Raw genomic sequence first — 21795 nt, 5'->3', positions numbered from 1 at the left:
AAATTCGAAGTTGAAAATATAGAAAATAGGAGCAAGAGTAGGTCATTAAGAGCTTCCAATCTGCACTGCCATTCTATATGATCACAGGGTATCATCCAACTCAGTATCTTGTTCCCGCATCCTCCGCATATCCTTTGATCCCCTTAGATCTAAGAAATACATCTACCTCTTTCCTGAAAACATTCAAATGTTTTGGCCTCAGGCACTTCTGTGGCAGAGAATTCCACAGGCTTGCCACTCTCCAGGTGAAGAAATTTCTCCTAAGAGGAATTTGTTAAGTGTGTACAAGAAAATTTTCTGATCAGTATGTGGATGTCCCTTTGAAAGAAGGTGCAAAACTTGACCAACTCTTGGGAAATAAGACAGGGCAAGTGACAGATGTCAGTGGGGGAGCACTTTGGAGCCAGCGACCATAATTCTATTCATTTTAAAACAGTGACGGAAAAGGACAGACCGGATCTAAAAGTTAAAGATCTACATTGAAGAAAGGCCGATTTTGATGGTATTAGGCAAGACTTTTCAAAAGTTGATTGGGGACGAACGTCTGAAGGTAAATGGACGGCTGGAAAATGGGAAGCCTTCAGAAATGTAACAATGAGAGTCCAGAGACAGTAGGTTCCTGTTAGAGTGAAAGGAAAGACTCGTAGGTGTAGGGAATTCTGGATCACTACAGAAATTGAGGTTTTGATCAATCAAAAAGAAGGAAGCATATGTCAGGAACAGACTGCAGAGATCGAGTGACTCCTTGGCAGAGTATAAATGCGGTAGGAATATACCTGAGAGGTAAATCAGGAGGGCAAAAAGGAGACATGAGATAGCTTTGATAAATTGGGTTAAAGAGAATCCAAAGGGATTTTATAAATACAATAAGGACAAAAGGGTGACTAAGGAGAGAAGAAGGCCCCTCAAAGATCAGCAAGGCAGCCTATGTGTGGAACCGCAAAAGATGGTGGAGATACTAAACGAGTTCTGAATGTAAGTTTGCTCGCTGAGCTGGAAGGTTTGTGTTCAGACATTTCGTCACAGTGAGCCTTGGAATGAAACACTGGTGATGTAGCCCACTTTCTATTTATATGTTTGAGTTTCCTTGCAATGGTGATGTCATTTCTTGTGGTGACATCATTTCCTATTCTTTTTCTCAGAGAGTGGTAAATGGGTTCCGAGTCAATGTGTTTGTTAATAGAGTTCTGTTTGGAATGCCATGCTTCTAGGAATTCTCATGCATGTCTCTGTTTGGCTTGTCCTAGAATGGATGTGTTGTCCCAGTCGAAGTGGTGTCCTTCCTCATCCATATGTAAGGATGTGGCTAAGTATGGAAGGAGGGTGGCTAGGGTTTCTGGATGTGTTTTGTCTGCTTGTTTGGGTTTGTTGCTCAAACATCAGCTAAAAAAAGCACATCTATACAGTGTATTCAAAAAGAACAGGTACCCAATGAACACAGTCTGTCGACTTCTGAGCAACAAATCCAAACTAGCAGACAAAACATGGCTAGAAACCCTACCCACTTTCCTCTACATCAAAGGCATCTTGGAATTGACTGCCAGACTAACTCATACCCCTTGGCATCGTGGTAGCCCACAAACCCACCAACACACTAAAACAGCAGGTAATGAACTTGAAAGACCACATACAAGCAACAAGCAAAACTAATATCATCTACAAAATATCTTGCAAGAACTGTAACAAACACTACATTGGACAAACAGGTAGAAAACTAGCCATTAGAATACATGAACATCAACTAACCACAAAACAACATGACCCTCTCTCACAAGTATCCTTACATAAAGATGAGGAAGGACAACACTTCGACTGAAACAACACATCCATCCTAGGACAAGCCAAACAGGGATTAGCACGAGGATTCCAAGAAGCATGGCACTCCAGCTGGAACTCTTTCAACAAACACATTGACTCGAATCCCATTTACCACCCTCTGAGAAAAAGCATTGGAAATGACATCACCACAGGAAATGACGTCACCATGGGAAATGACATCACCAATGCAAGGAAAATCAAACATATAAATAGAAAGCAGGCTACACCACCAGTGCTTCATTCAGAGGCTCACTGAAGATGTTATTGAGTATGGTGACAAAACATCAACAAGCAAACCTACACCCAGATCCTCAACCTGAGCTACAAATCTTCTCAAAACTCGCTAATACTAAATGAATATTTTGCATTAGTGTTTACTGTGGAGAAGGACATGGATGACATAGAATGTGGGGAAATAGACAGTGACATCTTGAAAAATGTTCAAATTACAGAGGAGGTAGTGCTGAATGTATTAAAATGCATAAAGGTGGATAAATCCCCAGGACCTGATCAGGTGAACTCTGTGGAAAGCTAGGGAAGTGATTGCTGGGCCTCTTGCTAAGATATTTGTATCCCTGATAGTCACAGGTGAGGTGCCAGAAGACTGGAGGTTGGTTAACGTAGTGCCACTATTTAAGAAAGGCGGTAAGGAAAAGCCAGGGAACTATAGACTGGTGAGCCTGACATTGGTGATGGCAGGTTGTTGGAGAGAATCCTGAGGGACAGAATTTACATGTATTTGGAAAGGCAAGGACTGATTAGGGATAGTCAACATGGCTTTGTGCATGGGAAATCATGTCTCACTGATTTGATAGAGTTTTTTGAAGAAGTAACAAAGAGGATTGATGAGGACAGAGCTATGGGTGTTATCTGTATGGACTTCAGTAAGGCCTTCGACAATGTTCCCCATGGGAAGATTAGCAAGGTTAGGTCTCATGGAATACAGGGAGAACTAGCCATTTGGATACAGAACTGGCTCAAAGGTAGAAGACAGAGGGTAGTGGTAGAGGGTTGTTTTTCAGACAGGAGGCCTGTGACCAGTGGGGTGCCATAAGGATCGGTGCTGGGTGCACAACTTTTCATCATTTATATAAATGATTTGGATGTGAGCATAAGAGGTATAATTAGTAAGTTTGAAAATGACACCAAAATTGAAGGTGTTGTGGACAGCAAAGAAGGTTGTCTCTGAGTACAACAGGATCTTGATCAGATTAGCCATTGGGCTTAAGAGTGGTAGATGGAGTTTAATTCAGATAAATGTGAAGTACTACATTTTGTAAAGGCAAATCTTAGCAGGACTTATACACTTAATGGTAAAGTCCTGGGGAATGTCGCTGAACAAAGATCGCTTGGAGTGCAGGTTCATAGCTCCTTGAAAGTGGAGTCACAGGTAGATAGGATAGTGAAGAAGGCATTTGGTATGCTTTCCTTTATTGGTGAGAGTATTGAGTATAGGAGTTGGGAGGTCATGTTGCGGGTGTACAGAACATTTGGTTAGGCCACTTTTGGAACACTGTGTGCAAAACTGGTCTCCTTCCTATAGGAAGGATGTTGTGAAACTTGAAAGGGTTCAGAAAATATTTACAAGGGTGTTGCCAGGATTGGCAAGTTTGAGGTATAGGGAGAGGTTGAAAAGGCGAGGACTATTTTCACTGGAGCATTGGAGGCTGAGGGGTGACCTTACTGGGATTTATAAAATCATTGGGGGGCATGGATAGGGTAAATTGACAAGGTATTTTCCCTGGGTTAGGGGATAACAGAACTGGAGTGCATAGGTTTATGGTGAATGGGGAAAGAATTAGAAAGGACCTAAGGAGCAACTTTTTCACGCAAAGTGTGATGCGTGTATGAAATGAGCTGCCAAAGGAAGTAGTGGTAGCTGGTACAATTACAACATTTAAAAGGCATCTAAATGGGTACATGAATAGGAAGAGTTTAGAGGGATGTGGGCCACGTGGGACTAGATTAATTTTGGATATCAGATTAGAGTCTGTTTCCGTGCTGTACAACTCTACGATTCTAAATGGTCTTCCCTGTATCCTTAAACTGTGACCCCTATTCTGGATTCCCAGTCATCAGGAACATCCTTCCCACCTTTCCCCAGTCTAATCCTGCTAGGACTCCATATGTTTTAATTGGATCTCTATTCATGTTTTAAACTCTGGTAAACCATAAGAAATAAATAATTCTCTAAATATCGACTGAACTTAAATGATATTGAGCAAAGGGAGACCATTTGATTTTTTTTTAGTTGTATCCATGCTTGTTCATACAAGTGACATTTTATTTCAACCTATTTTACTTAGTAACAACATTAACAGTAGCTGATAGTAACAACAGACTATTGTATTTGTGGATAACTCACAGCCCATTTGAAGGATACTGAGAAATACAGACATACCAATACGTAACCTTTAGACTGAGTCTGCCAGTGACTAGTAATTTTAATGAAAATGGCTGGAATTAAAAGTCTATTCATCTGATGCAAAATGTTGATTTTGAAGTCAGCTCCCAACCAAAGCGCATTTTCTAAAGATTACCGAATTGAGATCAAATGAACAGAAATTGAAAAGCACACAACATTCAATCTACTTCAATTCACACTAACTCTTCTCCTTGTAGTGATCGCAGACACTATCATTATTTTAAATTGGAAATAGAACACAAAGTAGGCTTAATTGTGAGGGAAAGTGCTGCAGGAGAGGCTTGTCAATTTAACTGAGTCCCTATAAGGTCTCCTATTCTGTCTGAAGTGTTTGATTTTATAAAAAAAAGTGAAAGCGGCATTTTGTCTGAATTGACTTTGATGTTTTAACAGGTGCATCAAAATAATCTCCATTAAAATATTGAACAGAGTAATTTGAGTGACTACATTGAACAGCCATGTACTAATATTTCAGTGTCATTTCCAAGTGCAGAGCTGATCTGTGGAGTTGCACACAGTGGATGAAATGTTTGTACTTTAACAGGAAAGTAAAAGCCGGTAATCTCGGATCCGACACAGTTAGACATCCTGCCTGATGTCCAGATGTTTAACAGGCTACCAATCTGATACACTTACTTTACATCTGTGTTAAACCCCATAATGTGCGCCATCCACTTAGTCAAGAGTAAAAGTAGGCTTCAACTGAACTGATACCAAGGATGGGGAATAATTAAGCCTGGGCACGTAGTTGAACAATTAATGCTGACATCTGTATTTTGTTGTAAGCACCTTTTAGTAAGCTTATCATTTTGGAATTGTACTCTCTCTCAGTGCAGTATGCTGCAACTGAGAGGCAGAGGTGATAGGTGGACTTACAGCATGACAAACTTACACTGGCAGTTTGATTAAAAACAGAATGGAAAAATTATACTGCAAGCAAGTACAGCTGAAAGTTTTTTTAAAAATGCATTCATAATCTACATCTTACTCCTTTACATGGAAGTTTTTTTTGTTCAAAAATGTTTACTAAGTAAACCTTGTGGTAGTCCCTCAGAATGAAGTGACACAAGAACCTGTGCATAAAGTCCTTTAACAGGGGCAGGTTGACCAGGATATTCTCTAGCCATTACCACTTGCCACTGGCACATTGGAAGGATCGGTAGATTAATAGGCAACCAATTTGGTTGCTAATGAAGCACCTTCTTGCAGTTATGAACCTAAAACTTCTGACTCGAGAGGTAAGGGTTCCAACATATCACCACCAGACCTCTCTTTAAGTTAACAACATGCTTTATTTTCTAAGTTTTCTTCTGTCTACATGCAAAATCTGATAGAATGGAACAATAACAATGTCAGGTCACGTGATTGATATTTGTTCTTCTAATGATAAAAATGAATAGAAAACTTTGACAACAAAGGAATCACATCATGAGACATGCATTTAAACAGAGAAAATTAGAACTTCAGATTTAACATGCAGACATTAAGTTTCAAATTCAAGTTAATCACTTTCTGTCTGAATCAGACATCAGTGGATTTAAACCCTAGCCAGATTGTAGTTTGCAACCTATGCTATAATTAAGTGTGGTCACAATGGAGTGCTGTACTACCAGAAGTGATGTACTTGGATGAAAGTGTTCATTAGAGAGTCAGCGTCCTTGTTTAAATAGATATAAAAGATCATTTGGTGGAAGGCTATAAACATGTCCTGGCTACATTTTGTGCCCTGGCAAATTTCACAAAATCCAATTATTTTGTTAATTTTTTGGTCATTTGTTAGAACTTGTGCACATTTCATCTGCTACATTTACTGATAAAACACCAGGGACTACATTTCAAAATTAATTCTTTGCTTGCCAAACGCTTTGAGATATTCTGAGAATGTGTTCAACTGTAGATGAAGGCAACTTAATTCTAGTGGTGCCCTTTAACACTACACTTGAAAACTATTTTGCCCAGTTTAAAATAGAATGAGTTGGAATTCTATGCTCTGTTTTACTAGTTAAAATAGCATCTAGTAGTACTTCTCTTTGAAAGTCATTTCAGCTTGATTGAAGTATTCCTTCACCTACTGCTCAATAATTTGTCAGAATCCTAGCAACATCCACCACAGGTAGATGGAGGCTTAATTTAAAAAGTTCATGTCATCGACACTACCAAACTGTAACATACGGGGGCGGCATGATGGCTCAGTGTTTAGCACTGCAGCCTCACAGCACCAGGGACCCGGGTTCGATTCCACCCTCAGGTGACTGTGTGGAATTCACACATTCTCCCTGTGTCTGCGTGGGTTTCCTCTGGGTGCTCCGGTTTCCTCCCACAGTCCAAAGATGTGCAGGTTAGGGAGATTGGCCATGCTAAATCGCCCATAGTGTTTGGTGCATTAGTCAGAGGGAAATGGGTCTGTGTGGATTACTCTTTGGAAGGTCGGTGTAGACTTGTTGGGTCGAAGGGCCTGTTTCCACACTGTAGGGAATCTAATCTAATCATCCCAGGAGGTAAGCCACAGTGAAAAACAACATTACAATATGGCGGGAACTAGCTCAGTTTATTAACATCTTGTAAGACTTGGAAGGATTCTGTGGTTTAGGTTGTGTTCTGGGATCTATATGGAGGCTGTTGGCCTTTCTTGCCATGGGGCGAAAGTGAGGACTGCAGATGCTGGAGGTTAGAGTCGAGAGTATGGTGCTGGAAAAGTACAGCAGGTCAGGCAGCATCCGAGAAGCAGGAAAATCAATGTTTCAGGCAAAAGGTCTTCATCAGGAATTCCTGCTATGATTCTGTGTCTTAAGTAGGAATCCACTCTGCAACCACCACACCCAAAACATTTAGCTTGAGCTAGGGGCCATTTCCCTTAGATCCATGGTTGTATCAAATACTTGGCTCATTCCCATCCATCACCTCAGATGTTAGGCCCACCAGCATTGGATGGTAGATGAACAGACAGACAGGTACCCTGTTTATTTCCAAACTAGCCAGAATTAAAATAGGAATTCACGCATCCAGGCATGAGAACAGTACAACATGGGGTGATCCTCAATGCCAAGGAAGCAAAACCACCTCCAATAACAACAGAAATTTCTAGAAATGCTCAGCAGGTCTGATACCATCTTTGGAGAGAATGCAGCATAAAGACAGCCCTGCTGAGTTTGTCCAAGCAATTTCTGTTTCAGATTTCCAGCATCGGCAGTTCTTGATCTTATTGTAGCAAAACCAGCTTACCTGAAGTGGGTGATCTGGTTTTCAAGGAGGCACAGAAGTCTTTCTTTAATTTCATCAAACCTTTCTTTCTCTTCAACTGTTACAGTTCCAATTCCATCTGGTCTGAAAAAGAGAAGGAAAGACACTCTTTCAAATGTTGGAAGTCACAACAGAAGTTCACTAACTCACTGATATAAAATGACACACAATTTTATACAATTAGGATACCTCTTCTTCTTTAATTCAGTTACGCAATGAGGGCACCACTGCTAGGTCAACATTTATTGGCCATTCCAGAGGGCAGTTAAGAGTCAGCTACATTGCTGTGTGTGTGGAGTCACATGCAGACCAGACCAAGTAAGGATGGCAGATTTCTTTCCGTAAAGGACATAAGTGAAGCAGACATGTTTTCCTGGTAATTGACAATGGTTTCATGGTTATCATTAGACTCTTAATTCCAGATTTTTATTGAATTCAAATTTCATAACCTACCGTGGTGGGTTTTGAACCCAGGTTCTCGGACTCGGAAGGAGCTTTGCTCCCTAAAGAAGCCTGCAGTCCTATCAAAAATTTTGCAAGATATTTCACCCAATTTTCCAACAGTTTTAATCTCAAAGACATGGGCTTACCAATGTGTCAATAAGCAGGATTCCAGGTCAGGAAAGCAAGGACAGAATGTTCCTCCCATATTCTGCTGCCTATTTAAGATGAAGGTCGCAAGGGAAAAGACTTACAAGATAGCTGAAGAGGATAGGGACACACCAGATGGACTCAGGAGTAAATGGCTTGAGAAAAGGCAAGAGAGGCTTTCTGAACTGGGGAGAAGGCTAGCAGGGTGTAGGGGAATGGGAGTAAGTTGTTCTCAGTTGGTGTGACAGCCATAATAAAATCTATATACTTATTTTCATTCTCAAGGTATCTGTGCATTGCTGGTCAGGATTTGTTATTAGTTCATGGAATATCAACGTCTCTGAAGAACCAATATCTGTTGACTATCCTTAATTGCCACTGAAAAGGTGGTGAGTTGCCTTCCTGAACTAGGGCTTTCCATTTGGTATAGACACACCCACATTGCTACTGGGAAAGTAATTCATTGACAGTTTGAAGGAACAATGATTGCATTAGTCCTGGTTTTAAGGACAGGACAATTTTCCACATTGATGCCAACATTATTGTGGTGGTGAAACATTACTTGGCTTGTGGTATGGTAAGATCTGGAGGGCAAATCTTCAGCACCACTACTGCAATGTTGTCAGGGCCCATATCATGGTCCATGGTATCTATCACCATCAAGCCAGGTAATTGAACCTGATTTAATGAAGAGTGCAGGATTGCAGCAGCAGCAGCAGCATCGTGTATTCTTAAACATGAGGTGATAGTGCTAAATAGTCACACTACCAACAGTCCTGCAGTCCTGTCACGTCCAGTTGTAAAGGGAATAAGTGCAGGAGAGGATCCACAAATATCCCTGTCCATAATAATGGGAGAGCCCAGTACATAAGTGCAAAAGCCAAGATTGAAACATTTGCAATCATTTTCAGTCTGAAGTGCTGAGTTAATAATTCATCTTGGCCTCCTTCAGAGGTCCCCAGCATCACAAATGCCAGTATCCAGTCAATTTGATTCAATCCACATTGTAACAAGACATGTTTGGAGGTATGAGATGGTCTGAAGCACTTCAGACTGAAAATGATTGCAAATGTTTCAATCTTGGCCTTTGCACTTATGTACTGGGCTCTCCCATTATTATGGACGGGGATATTTGTGGATCCTCTCCTGCACTTATTCCCTTTACAACTGGATGTGACAGGACTGCAGCAGGACTGTTGGTAATGGGACTATTTAGCACTATCACCTCATGTTTAAGTATATACAATGCTGCTGCTGCTGCAATCCTGCACTCTTCATTAAACCAGGTTCAATTACCTGGCTTGATGGTAATAGATATCATGGACCATGGGGTAACACTTTGAGATTAATACAATTCTGCAGTTTATTGATGTCCCATTTTAAGTGACATGATCTGACCTGAATCTATGTCATTCAGCATGAAGTGACATGTAACACAATGGAGGGAATGCTCAGTGTGAAGATGGAACTTTGATTTCACAAGGACTGCATGGCAGCCACTCCTATCAATAATATCATGGACAGATTCATCTGTGGAAGGTAGATTGATGGGGACATATATGCGTATCTCTAAACAGGCTAATTAGGAAAATAGCTACATTTAGTCCCATCATCCAAGCCATTAATTTGGTCTGTAAATAGTTGAGGTTAAACACTGATCCTGTCGCAATGCACCCGGTACACCTTGCCAACCCAAAAATTACCCACTTATTCCCACACTTCCTGTTAGCTAACCAATTCTCCATCTATGCTAATTATATTACCTGCACGCCATGAGCTCTTCTTCTGTGTTCTAACCTTTGATGTGCACCTTATCAAATGGATATCTAGTTACATCATATCCATATTGAATTGGAAACAAAAAATGATAATAAATCAATCAAACACAAATTGTCTATCACAAAATGGTTATGAACTCTCCTCAATTGCATTGAACTTTTCTTAGTGCCCTGCCATAATCTTGTTAATAGTAAATTCCAGCAATCTCCCTATGATAGACGTAGACTAAGTGTCTATAGTTTCCTACTTTCTGGCTCCCTACTTTTTTGAATGGAGAAGTCACCTTGGTATGTTCCAATCTGATTACAAAGTCACGGAATTTTGGAAAATTAAAACCAATGCATCTACAATCCCAGCAGCCACTTTTAAGATTCTAGGATAAGGGCCTAATACTGGAAAGTGGAATTATTGTTAATTTAATGTCACTTGGACAGTACTGGCTCGATGGCTGATGAGCCTCTTCTGTATTGTATGATTCTATGACAGAATGAAGTTCATCAGGATTTGCAGGGACTTGTTAACGTTTTCACTTCCTAAATGCAGTAGGAATCACCTGATGAAGGAGCATCGCTCCGGAAGCTAGTGCGTTTCCAATTAAACCTGTTGGACTATAACCTGATGTTGTGTGATTTTTAAATTTGTACACCCCAGTCCAACACCGGCATCTCCAAATCATAAATGCAGTAGTGCTGATATATGAGATAATTTTGGTGATGGACACTGAAGTCCCTCAACCAATGTATATTCTGTACTCTTGTTGATTCTTGCTTCATCCTCATGGTGTACAAGTACTGACTCATCAACTGATGGGAGATTAATAGATTGAAAAACATACAGTTGTTTCCTTGCCAACACTGGACCATATAACAGAAGGGTTTGGAGTCAATATTGAGGACCTCCAGAGGAACTCCCTGCTAACTCTGTAGCACTGATCCACTGTTGGTGGGATGGATCGTAACAATGGATAATGAAAGTATTGTCCGCAATGTTGGTTTGGAGGTTCTGACTTTGTCAGGCTTTCTTTTCACTAGTGAGATAGCTCTCCCAATCTTGGCAGAAGCTTCCAGAGGTTAGTAAAAAGAACATGGCATGGATGATAGGGCCAGCTGTCTCGCTGTTGCTGTGATATAGGGTGGTCCATTCAGTTTTATGGTTTTGGGTTTTTTTCTGAAGGGATATGTTACAATGGAGTGGCTTGCTAGTCCATTTCAGATGGCTGTCAAACACACTCTTTTGGATTTATAGGGTGTTACATGTCGGCCAGACTAAGTAATGAATGCAGATTTCCTTTCCTAAAAGGGAATTGGTGAACCAGTTAGGTTTTTACAACAATGGATTATGGTTTCATGGCACCATTACTGAAAACAGCTTTCAATTCCAGATGTTTAAAATTAATTTAATATATTTCCATGGAGGGATTTGAACGTATGTCTCGAGGCCTCTAGTCCATTGGCATTATCGCTACACCACCATCACCCACTCATAGCTGCCCTGACAGTGTTTGGATAGAACAGAATGACTTGTCAGAGGGCACTCACAGCCAAATGGATTCACAGGATAAGCATGGCAGCTTTTCTTTCCAAAAAAGAAACACTTATTGTTCACTTACACTGATGATGTCTTTCAATTTTCAGATTTGATTTTAAATTGAATTCAAATCCTTTTAATGTTGTTGTGGGATTTGAATGTGTGTGCTATGCTTGCTAATCCAGTAATTTAACCACCACATTATATTCACCATTTCATATCCAGATCAATATCACATACATATCAATAACCATGTTTTCTCCTAAGAATACAGGGACAATCAGTATCTTTTGCTGTGATCTATAGCTATGTAATAAATAAAACATTGGATATATCTACAATTTAAGATCTGACAATCCTATTTGGTTTCTTTAAGGTCAACAGGGAGAAAATCTGTCACATTAGTCAATTAGAAACACACAGGTGCAGCAAAGGGTACTGATGTCCATTTCTGGAAATAAATGACACAGTTTCTCCCTGTTTTATGATAAACAGGCAACTTGCTGACATGCTTTTGGCCAGTGACAAGGGGCTGTACCAGGGTACAATGTCAAAGCAACTTATTTCAGTGGAGCTTGTGAGATATTAAAGGGGATGCTTTTAACTGCAATTAAAAGCTGAGTTCCATCTCCACAGGTAGACCTCTGTTGGTCCTCCAGCTGCTGGAAGTCCTGCCACCCCCACCCATCCTCTTACTCAACCCCATCTTGTTTGCACATCAAGTAGAAAATTCCATTTGCCCTCTTAACCATGTCCTTAATTGACATTTTAAATAAGCAACGTGAAGCTTTTGCCCTGAGCTGACCTCCAGCAAAATGAGTCAAGGATAGTATGGTGTTGGCAAACCTGCATGCCAGCCAGAGGTGTCACTTCTTGAGCTTCCCTGACCCACCTCCCCCATTATTACCACCTTATCAGTGCAAACATCCTGCCCAGCTGCCAAGTAGTTGTAAACTGAGAGAGCACATACAGTGACTGGCATCCGCCCAACGACTGGCATCTGTCCAAACTGTGCAGAAACATAGGCCAGTAAATGCCCACATCATTGAGCTATGTTGAAGTTATCACAAGAAACAACTGTATGATTAAGTCAACAAAGAGTACTCGGCATGTCAAGAAAGCCACTGGGAATAAATTTGACAAACAAAAGGCAAATATTAAGGTGGCAAGGAATGAATTCACAGTACCATAATGTACTAAGCACATGGGCTAATCATGATTACCACGTACACACATGCAACTGGCCCACGGTACGATCAGACATGCCTACAGTTCCTACAAATCTTTACAATGTTCAAATCCGGAATATATAACAAGCTGCAACTTATATCTAAAAGAGGACATCACACAAGCACACACAGGTACAATCATTAAGGCATTAGTTTTGGCATTTCTATGCAAAGTACTGGCTATTTTTGTTTGTCTGGCTCACGAACTATTGTTCCCAGTAAACTAAAGGATACAGAATTGTTAGTTACATGTAAAGTACAGACATCTTAATATACGCCTTCTACTGGTCAGACTTGAAACCTAGCTCAGTTTCTCCCTAAGTCTTTGCAAGGAGTGTCAGATAGCAATCAACTGCTGAAATCCTCTGAAAAGAACACATACTGAGAAACTGAAATATAATCACCTGAATTTCAGTCTCCACGCAGCCTACAATGGATAGCCCCTGTGACGACGTATGATAGCCTGCAGCCTTTGTGCCACCTTTGTGTCGTCTGGTTATTCTAATGCCAGCTGCATTCAACCAGCACAAACTATATTGTTCAATGGCTGCACACATTAATCTCATGTTTAGAATTACTTAAAGCTGAACTACACCTTTTAAAGAGCATGGGCACAGCTGTTTTCACGTTTCATTCTGGAGCCCTTGGAGAGGTAGATGGAAAGATTTCCTCATCTTCAGGGAGCTAGTGGGCCCTCAAAACATGTAAGACGACGACAATGGAAGCAGTCATTGAAGTTAACGGCAGGTGATAGCCCCATGAACTTGGCACAGTACCATAACGGGTTTAATTAATTATTTTAACAACTACTTATATGAGTAGCCAAGATCAGTAAATGCATTTTCAAACACCATATCTTACCAAGTGCACCACTAGCCTCAGTTACTATGAAATGCACATTTCCCCATGACTCTCCTACCACTAAACTTTACTGACCATGACTCAAGCCTAATATTCCTTGACTTCAGCTCATCCTCACACGCAAAGAAAACCTCACATTCACAACTCAAAACTTGCATACATTGTCAGTTATTCAATCATATCAGCAGTACCACTCAAATATATTGCATGATAATCACTGACACACCATCTGCACTCTCACTGCCTTGTTGGAGACTATGGTGTAAAATTAGAGACAGCAGGAACTAACTCAAGGGGGAAAGACATTCCGATATTTTCCAACCACACGAGGAGATTGAGCTGATCATTATGGGAAAGCTGTCAACAAAGCTGAAAACATTAAAGATGATAGTGTCCTCTCATCTAATCCTCCTACCCAAACCCTACTTCTCTCACTACATAATTTCTTTTTACTTACAAGCTATTGATGGTGTCTACATTTTTTACTTTCTTCCTTACTCCCAGAACTTCATTTATGTTCGTCTTTCTTTTCTGATAGCATCATAGAGTCATAGAGAGGGACAGCACAGAAACAGACCCTTCACTCATCTTGTCCATGCCGACCAGATGTCCTAACCTAATCGCGTTTGCCAGTAATTGGCCCACATTCCTCTAAACCCTCTTGTTCATATATCCATCCAGATGCCTTTTATCTGTTGTAATTGTACTAGCCTCCAACACTTCCTCTGGCAGCTCATTCCATATACGCACCACCCTCTGCGTGAAAACATTTTAAATTTTAAAAATCTCGAACCTGTGCCTTCCAGTTCTGGACTCCCCACCCCAGGGAAAAGACCTTGTCTATTTATCATATCCATGCCCCTCATGATTTTATAATTACAAGGTTTCTTGTAGTACAGATAGAAAGATGCTATCAAGTCCAATTTCACCTCTTACAATTCTTTAAATGAAGCACAGTCCAGAGCTGCTTCCTTCATATACATTACAGTAGCATGAACTTTAACATCTCACTGATATCTATGTAAATCACAGTAAGCAAAGACTCTCAACAACATGCGTTACATGACATTAGGTTGGAACTTAGTGGTTTAACATTGTTATGCAAGACACATCAAAAGCAATTTGAGTATAGGCTACAAATGATCTTCAGCAAACTTTAAGACAGATCTTTTTTTTGAGCTGGGCCTAATCTTGTACTGTGATAGATACGTAAAACGAGCAAGTGCTGAATGTTCTAATTGCAGCATCCTTAGAACATCAATACAGCTTAGAATCTATTGATTGTTTTCCTTTGCAATTACATCTCACATTTCAGACTGGAAAACAGGAATAGAAACAATGCCTTTGTGAATTAGCTACAGTTTTGTCAAGCTGAATTTCACTTCATGCTGCATTTGACTTCCTGTTTTGTTAATTCACGCAGCATGGAAAAAGGCCCTTCAGTCCAACTCATCCATGCTGACCAAGTTTCCCAAACTAAATCAGTCCCACTTGCTTGCATTTGGCCCATACCCCTCTAAACCATTCCTATTGATGTACCTATCCAAATGTGTTTTAAATGCTGTAACTGCATCCGCATCCACCACTTCCTCTGGCAGTTCACTACATACACGAACCACTCTCTATGTGAAAAAGTTGCATCTCAGGTCCCTTTTAAATCTTTCTCATCTTGCCTTAAAAATATGCCCTCTAGTTTTGAACTCCCCTACTTGAAGGGAAAGGCCATTACTATTCACTTTATCTATGCCCCTCATGATTTAATAACCCTGTATAAAGTCACCCCTCAACCTCCTACCCTCCAGTAAAAAAAGTCCCAGTCTATCCTTATAATTCAAACTCTCATTCACAGCAATATCCTGGTAAATCTTTTCTGAACCCTCTTTAATTTAATAATATTCTTCCCAGAGCAGGGTGTCCAGAACTGTACTCCAAAAGTGGCCCCACCTACATCCAGTACAACCTCAACATGACGTCCCAACTCCTACCCTCAATGGTATAAAGTGTTCACATGGAGTTTTGTAATCAATGACTGCAGATTGCTAATAAACTGTGCAGCCATTCTTGCCTATTCAAAAGGATTCTGTACTCCATGTTCAACACAAGGAAAGTTGAATTGTTATCCTTTCCTAAGAAGAGGACATCCATTCTGGCATTGTTAGTTAACAGATACAATTTTGCTTGAAGATCTTTTGGGCATTTGCACATTGTGTAAAGTAAATCCCTTTTGAAACACTCTTCATGTGGAAGCTGTTCCACATTCCATTCACTCCATCTGCTATCCAGGAACATGCTGTGAACCAACGTCCTCCAACTCTTGAGCCTGTCTTACTGCTTTCCAAAGCTTGGAAACATCAGACTGGCAGCATAAAACAAAATGTCTCCTCTTCTTTTTAAATTTCTTCCACAAACAAATTCAGACACTAACTATGTATTAGGAAGTACTACAAAATTGGTCAGCATTGCTCATTTATTAGACTTGAAATCTTTATGAAAGCGTGCAAAGGTTAAGAGTACATGCATTACTGTAGCAATACTACACTGTTTCCTTATCAATTGTCTGCCATTCTTAGGATAATGACTGGTAGAATATGTGGAAGCTAAGAGCATCTTCAATACCCATGTACTGTAGGTAGACCTACAATACCAATAGAGAGGGAAAGGAAGCTTGTAGTTTATGAAGATCCCTTGTTCAATAAGGCAGCGCACCACCTTTTTCAAGAACAACGAACGATGGGCAATAAATGCTGCTCCAGGCCGCAACATCCACATTCCATGAGTAAATAAATAAAAGCATCATTGCCACTAACCGCAAATGAAGGTTATTAGCTAATGAGATAGAAACATGAGATAAAAACCCTTTTGATTATATTTCAAACATCATTATTAAAAGTGCTTATTGGCATAGAGAAAATGTGAGAAAACGCATTCAGCTGTATAATGATATGTCTTTGTATTAACAACCAATTTCTTTAGATTATAATCTGGTCCACTAGCTCGCTTTTAGTCTTAATCAGTTTCTGCATCATCAGCCCACAAATTTTCCTTTAAATTTCCTAATGGTCAGAATAATCAAAAAGATCCTCAAACAAGGATGTTTAGATTGGGTGATAAGACCTTCCACCTTCACCTTGGGCAGAGATTAAATGCCTCTGGAGTTGCAAGAACCCTAAGTGCTGAATTGGACAATCTCTCTCCCAACTCTTCCTTTGGACCTATCTGGTCTAGGCTCTTCCCTACCTGACTGGGAGCCAAGCTTACCAGTGAGGCTAACTTCCAGGTGGGGAATATATATCCTGTGTTAGAACACCACAGCATAAAGGGAATCCGAGCCCATTCAAACCTGCATCCCTCCCCACTCTCATGTTAGCCTGCAGTCTGCATAAAAAAATGTGAATGGGGAATGTTTAATTTATTGAATGGAAAGTGAAGAGAAGGTGAGAAAGATTGAATGAAGTGTGTGATGAAACAAATGGAAGTAACAACATTTTTTTGAGTCTTTAAGTATACTGACAGTCTGCAGGACAGAGTCCACACCAGCAAAAGTAAATTTTCAAGTTTGGCTGTAATTATGATGCACCACACCTGATTCACATTTAAGTGAGATATCTTCTAATCAACCTGTTCGGAGACAGTATTGCCCACCTCTGGAGCAGGTGGGACTTGAACCCAGGCCTCCTGGCTCAAAGAGAGGACCACTACCATTGCACCACAAGAGTCCTGAAATCCCTTATATCTGAATGCAACATGAATAACTATTTTGTGCTGTGTTTAATTAACAACCCCCACAAGTTCAAGTCATTGTCTGGGTTTCAATGTAAAGTGTTGGCCGTAATTTTAGCAAATGCAACGGGACAACAGGTTGAAGTGTCAGTTTGGTGACAGTGACTAAAACTCGGTAAGTTTTAAGAAAACATTTCAGAAAAGTTGAATCTGATTGATGTGTACAAAGTTATTCAGAGCAGAGATAGGGTGGAGAGGAAGAAACTTTTCCTTTTAATGGTCAATAGCCAGGTGCTTAGATTTCAGTTAAAAACCAAAATTTAAGAAAGGTTTCTATTTTCACCCAGAGGGTAAGGGGTTCCTGGAACACACTGCCTAAAAGTCTCGTAGAGGCCAGAAATACCACAACATTTAAATAGTTTGCAAATGAACACCTGAAGCACCAAAGCATAGAAGGCTAATTGCCAAGTCCTAGAAAATTTGGCTAGAGTAGATAAATGTTTCATGACCAGTGTGGACAAGATGGGTTGAAGGGCCAATACTCTGTGACTATGATTAAAGTCTCTCAGTGATATGCAAAGTTTCTGGACAGGCTGGGCAATGTGGGAAGCAACTTCCTGATTTTAACTGTGCAAGTGCTGGTACTAGAAGTTGCAGTTTTATAATATTCCCCACAATGGCAGTGAGTGTTGATAGCCTTTTTGATTATTCCTGATGCAAAATCTGGCCCAACATTCTTAATCAAATAAAATTTAACATTTTCCTGTTTTATTGAAAATATCACAGATAACAACCAGTTTTTAAATTAAAAAAAAATCAAAGTTCAGATCATTACCAAAATAAACATTTATTTTATTGTACCAAGTGAATGAGAAGAGAGTGGGACAGCACATGAATGCTGTACTGTAGAATGAGGTGGTGGGTTGAGAGTTTCATATGGGGTGAATCAGGGAACTAGAGAGCAAAGGCCTGGTACTTTCTCATATGAGTCAGGACAGTAGTACTGTTGGCCAAATCATCCACAACACAAGCTTCTCTCAAGCGTTGGTACTTCATTACCTGCTGTGAGATGGTGCATATGGTAACCTAATGAGCTTTTCAAGGCATGAATTGATTTGGTAAAAAGGGTACAGAGAAATAATTTTGACTACCAAATTGAGTTAGCTGACCTCGATCAGAGATCCACAATTGGCCTCGCCTTCCCTGAGCTATAAAGGAGGAAAATATCGAGCTCCCAACCTCTGCTTAGTGATTGCTGCAAAGATGTTAACATGAGATCATTGCACTGAACATGAAACATGACATCCCCAGATGCAGAAAGCCTCTGGGCCTTTGCTTTTAGGCACACCTGTGAACTAAAGATACTTGACTGAGTCAGACTATGGATATATGAGTGACATGTGGATGGTTGCTGCAATCATCAAATTCTAACCCAAGAAAAGGGTTAGAGAACACTGCAAAAACAAAGGGGATTAAAGTTTGCACCGAGCTACAACAAGTGGAAAATAGGAAAACATATATTTTTGATGAAAATACATAATATTGCCAAAAACCCATTTCGAGGTCAGGCAATTTGGGCATAGAGGGCATTTTTAATTCGTCAATGGGCTGAAGAGTGCAGGCCGAACTTAGTTTGGATAAAAATTAGGTATCGCATTTTGGTAAAACATACAATGGCAGGACTCATACAATTAATGGTAGGGCCCTCGGTATTGTTGTAGAACAGAGAGACCTGGGGGTACTGGTACATAATTCTTTGAAGTTTAGATAGGGTGGTTAAGAAGGCATTTACCACGTTTGCCTTCATAGAGTACAGGAGTTGAGATGTTATGCTGAGATTGTACAAGACGTTGGTGAGGCCTCTTCTGGAGTACTGTGTACAGTTCTGGTCACCCTGTTATAGGAAGGGTATTAAGACCCTGGAGAGGGTTCAGAAGAGATTTACCAGTATGTTGCCGGGTGGTGGGTTTGAGTTACAAGGAGATCAGAGAACATAGAACAATACAGCGCAGAACAGGCCCTCCAGCCCTCGATGTTGCGTCAACCTGTAAACTCACTTAAACTCATCCCCCTACACTACCCCATCATCATCCATATGCTTATCCAAGGATTGTTTAAATCTCCCTAATGTGGTTAAGTTAACTATATTGGCAGGCAGGGCATTCCACGCTTTTACCACTCTCTGAGTAAAGAACCTGCCTCTGATATCTGCTCATACAAGCTGATGTCATCATCCTAGAAAAAAAGACTTTCACTGTGTACCCTATCTAATCCTCTGATCATCTTGTATGTCTCTATCAAATCCCCTCTTAGCCTTCTTCTTTCCAATGAGAACAGACCCAAGTCTCTCAGCCTTTCTGCATAAGACCTTCCCTCCAGACTACATAACATCCTGGTAAATCTCCTCTGCACCTTTACCAATGCTTCCACGTCCTTCCTGAAATGGGGCGACTAGAACTGTACACAATACTCCAAGTGCGGCTGCACCAGTATTTTGTACAGTCGCAGCATGAATTACGGCTCAGGAACTCAATCCCTTGACCAATAACATCTAACATGCCATGTGCCTTTTTAACAGCACTATCCACCTGGGTGGCAACTTTCAGGGATCTATGTACATGGACTCCAAGATCCCTCTGCACATCCATACTACCAAGACTTTTATGCTGGACAGGCTGAGACTTTTTTCACTGGAATATAGGAAGTCGAGAGGGGACCTTATAGAGGTTTATAAAATCATGAGGAGTATAGAAAGGTGGAGATGTATTTTCCCTAAAGTTGGGGTTTTCAAGACTAGGGAGCATATTTGTAGGGTGAGAGGAGAAATATTTTAAAAAGTGCTGAAGGGAAATTTTTTACACAAAGAGTGGCTCATAGGTGGAATGAAGTTCCAGAGGAAGTGATGGATGTGGGTACAGTTACAATGTTTAAAGAAATGCTTGGAGGAAATGGGCCAAGCACTGGCAGGTGGGACTAGTTAATTTTGGGATTATGGTTGGCATGCAGTGGTTGGACCAAAGGGTTTGTTTCCCTGTCATGAATTAAGAGGTTTAGTTTTTCAATTCATTTTTTCATGTTAGAGTAAGAATTTAATCAGATTACAGCCTAAACTATCTTTCAAAAGTCTTAATATTTCATAACAAGAAAGTAATTATTAATTGTAAATGGGAGCTATATCTTTGACTTCAATCGTGATGCTTGGATGAACAGAGCTGAACAAATATGAAACAACTCATGCAGATTTAGACAAAGCACTGGTAGCAGTCACATCTCATCATCCCTCACACACAGCTTCACTGCACATGTTAGAAGTTTATAGCAAAGAACCGACTGTTTGAAATATCCCAGTGGAGCGAATGTAAATCATCTTGTCAGAATAACCATGATCAAGCTTTTGAGGGGTCACACCAGGTTAACTGGTTAGTGATACAAATGTATCTTTAAGTTACGTGTGTCATTGCTGGAAGGACAGTTATGTCACCATTTAAGGGCAAAAGTGACCACAAATCGGAAAGAAACAGTTTCTTTTAAAAAAGAAAAAATTGTCATTCTGCTAACTAGCTTGGTCAAGGCAGATTGACGAGGTTGAAACTATTCTCAGAAAATACAGAAGTGATGTTATCAGAGCAAAAGGATCTGAGTATTATATCAAAACAATGTGATAAATATGACATGAATTAGTGAGTAACATCCCCTTGATATCCCAGTGCAGATAAGATGACAGCGTGTCACCTTCTTTCAGTTCAGTGACAGACGTGAGATAGTAATTCCTGACTAATGTTCACTCTGCCCATGAGTTGTCAGAGCACATTGGAGTCAGCGCTGAGATGCTGGTGCATTCTGTCGTATTCAAGCTCACTTGAGTGGGTGACAGTTCCAAGTTACACTTGTCAGGAGCCAATTAAGGCTATGTGAGATGACATGTGAGAAAGGTGAGCCAGGAGAATGTCACTTTTGACGACCTTTCCTTGAAACGAGTATCAGTAGACGGTTGAGAACTTGTCACTTTGACCATTGATTTTGATAGCTGCTCAGACAAGTGCCGTCATATCATATAAGGAGGGCCACCTTTCTGTAATGGAAACTATGAAACATGGCTGCGTTATTTATTTAGGGAAGAATTATTTCCAGTGGCCACAGAGGCTTGTGCGTGATCCTTTAACTGGAACGGAACGGTTGGAGAACTTAAACATTTTAGTTGAAAGTAAAGGAGGAAAGGCTCGCACTTCCCCAGCCACAGGATGTCCCAAATCTCCAGGCTGGGAAGCATCTTTGAGATATTGCCACTGTTGCAACGTAGGCAACAGCAGTGTCCGAACTGTGCAACCTTGTAATCACTGCGACACAATACAGTCTTAGAGACATACAGCACAAAAACAGACCCTTTAGTTGCACTGGTCCATGCGAACTAGACATCCTAAACTGCTCTAGGTTCCATTTGCCAGTATTAAACCCTTCCTATTTATGTTGGCTTTTAAATGTTGTAAGTGTACCCTCCTCCACCAGTCTCTCTGGCAACTTGCTCCGGACAGGCATCACCCACTGCATGAAAAGGTTGCTCCCCAGGTCTCATTCCCCTCTCACTTTAAGCCTATGCCCTCTAAT

The 21795-nt window shown here is 40.5% G+C and overlaps 1 protein-coding gene across 27 annotated transcripts in view; it reads right to left on the bottom strand.

Moving 5' to 3' along the window:
* Positions 1-21795, bottom strand: part of cadps2 (Ca++-dependent secretion activator 2) — a 724760-nt gene that overhangs the window by 186232 nt on the left and 516733 nt on the right. For all 27 annotated transcript variants that reach the window (XM_043709173.1, XM_043709174.1, XM_043709162.1 and 24 more), the window contains one exon: positions 7466-7567. In XM_043709173.1, coding sequence (XP_043565108.1) covers positions 7466-7567 — 102 coding nt within the window. The remainder of the gene's footprint in view (positions 1-7465; positions 7568-21795) is intronic.

The sequence above is a fragment of the Chiloscyllium plagiosum genome, chromosome 19, assembly GCF_004010195.1.
Source record: "Chiloscyllium plagiosum isolate BGI_BamShark_2017 chromosome 19, ASM401019v2, whole genome shotgun sequence".
NCBI lineage: Eukaryota > Metazoa > Chordata > Chondrichthyes > Orectolobiformes > Hemiscylliidae > Chiloscyllium > Chiloscyllium plagiosum.
The sequence above is the reverse complement of the archived record's forward strand: the minus strand, read 5'-3'. Positions and strand labels throughout refer to the sequence as shown.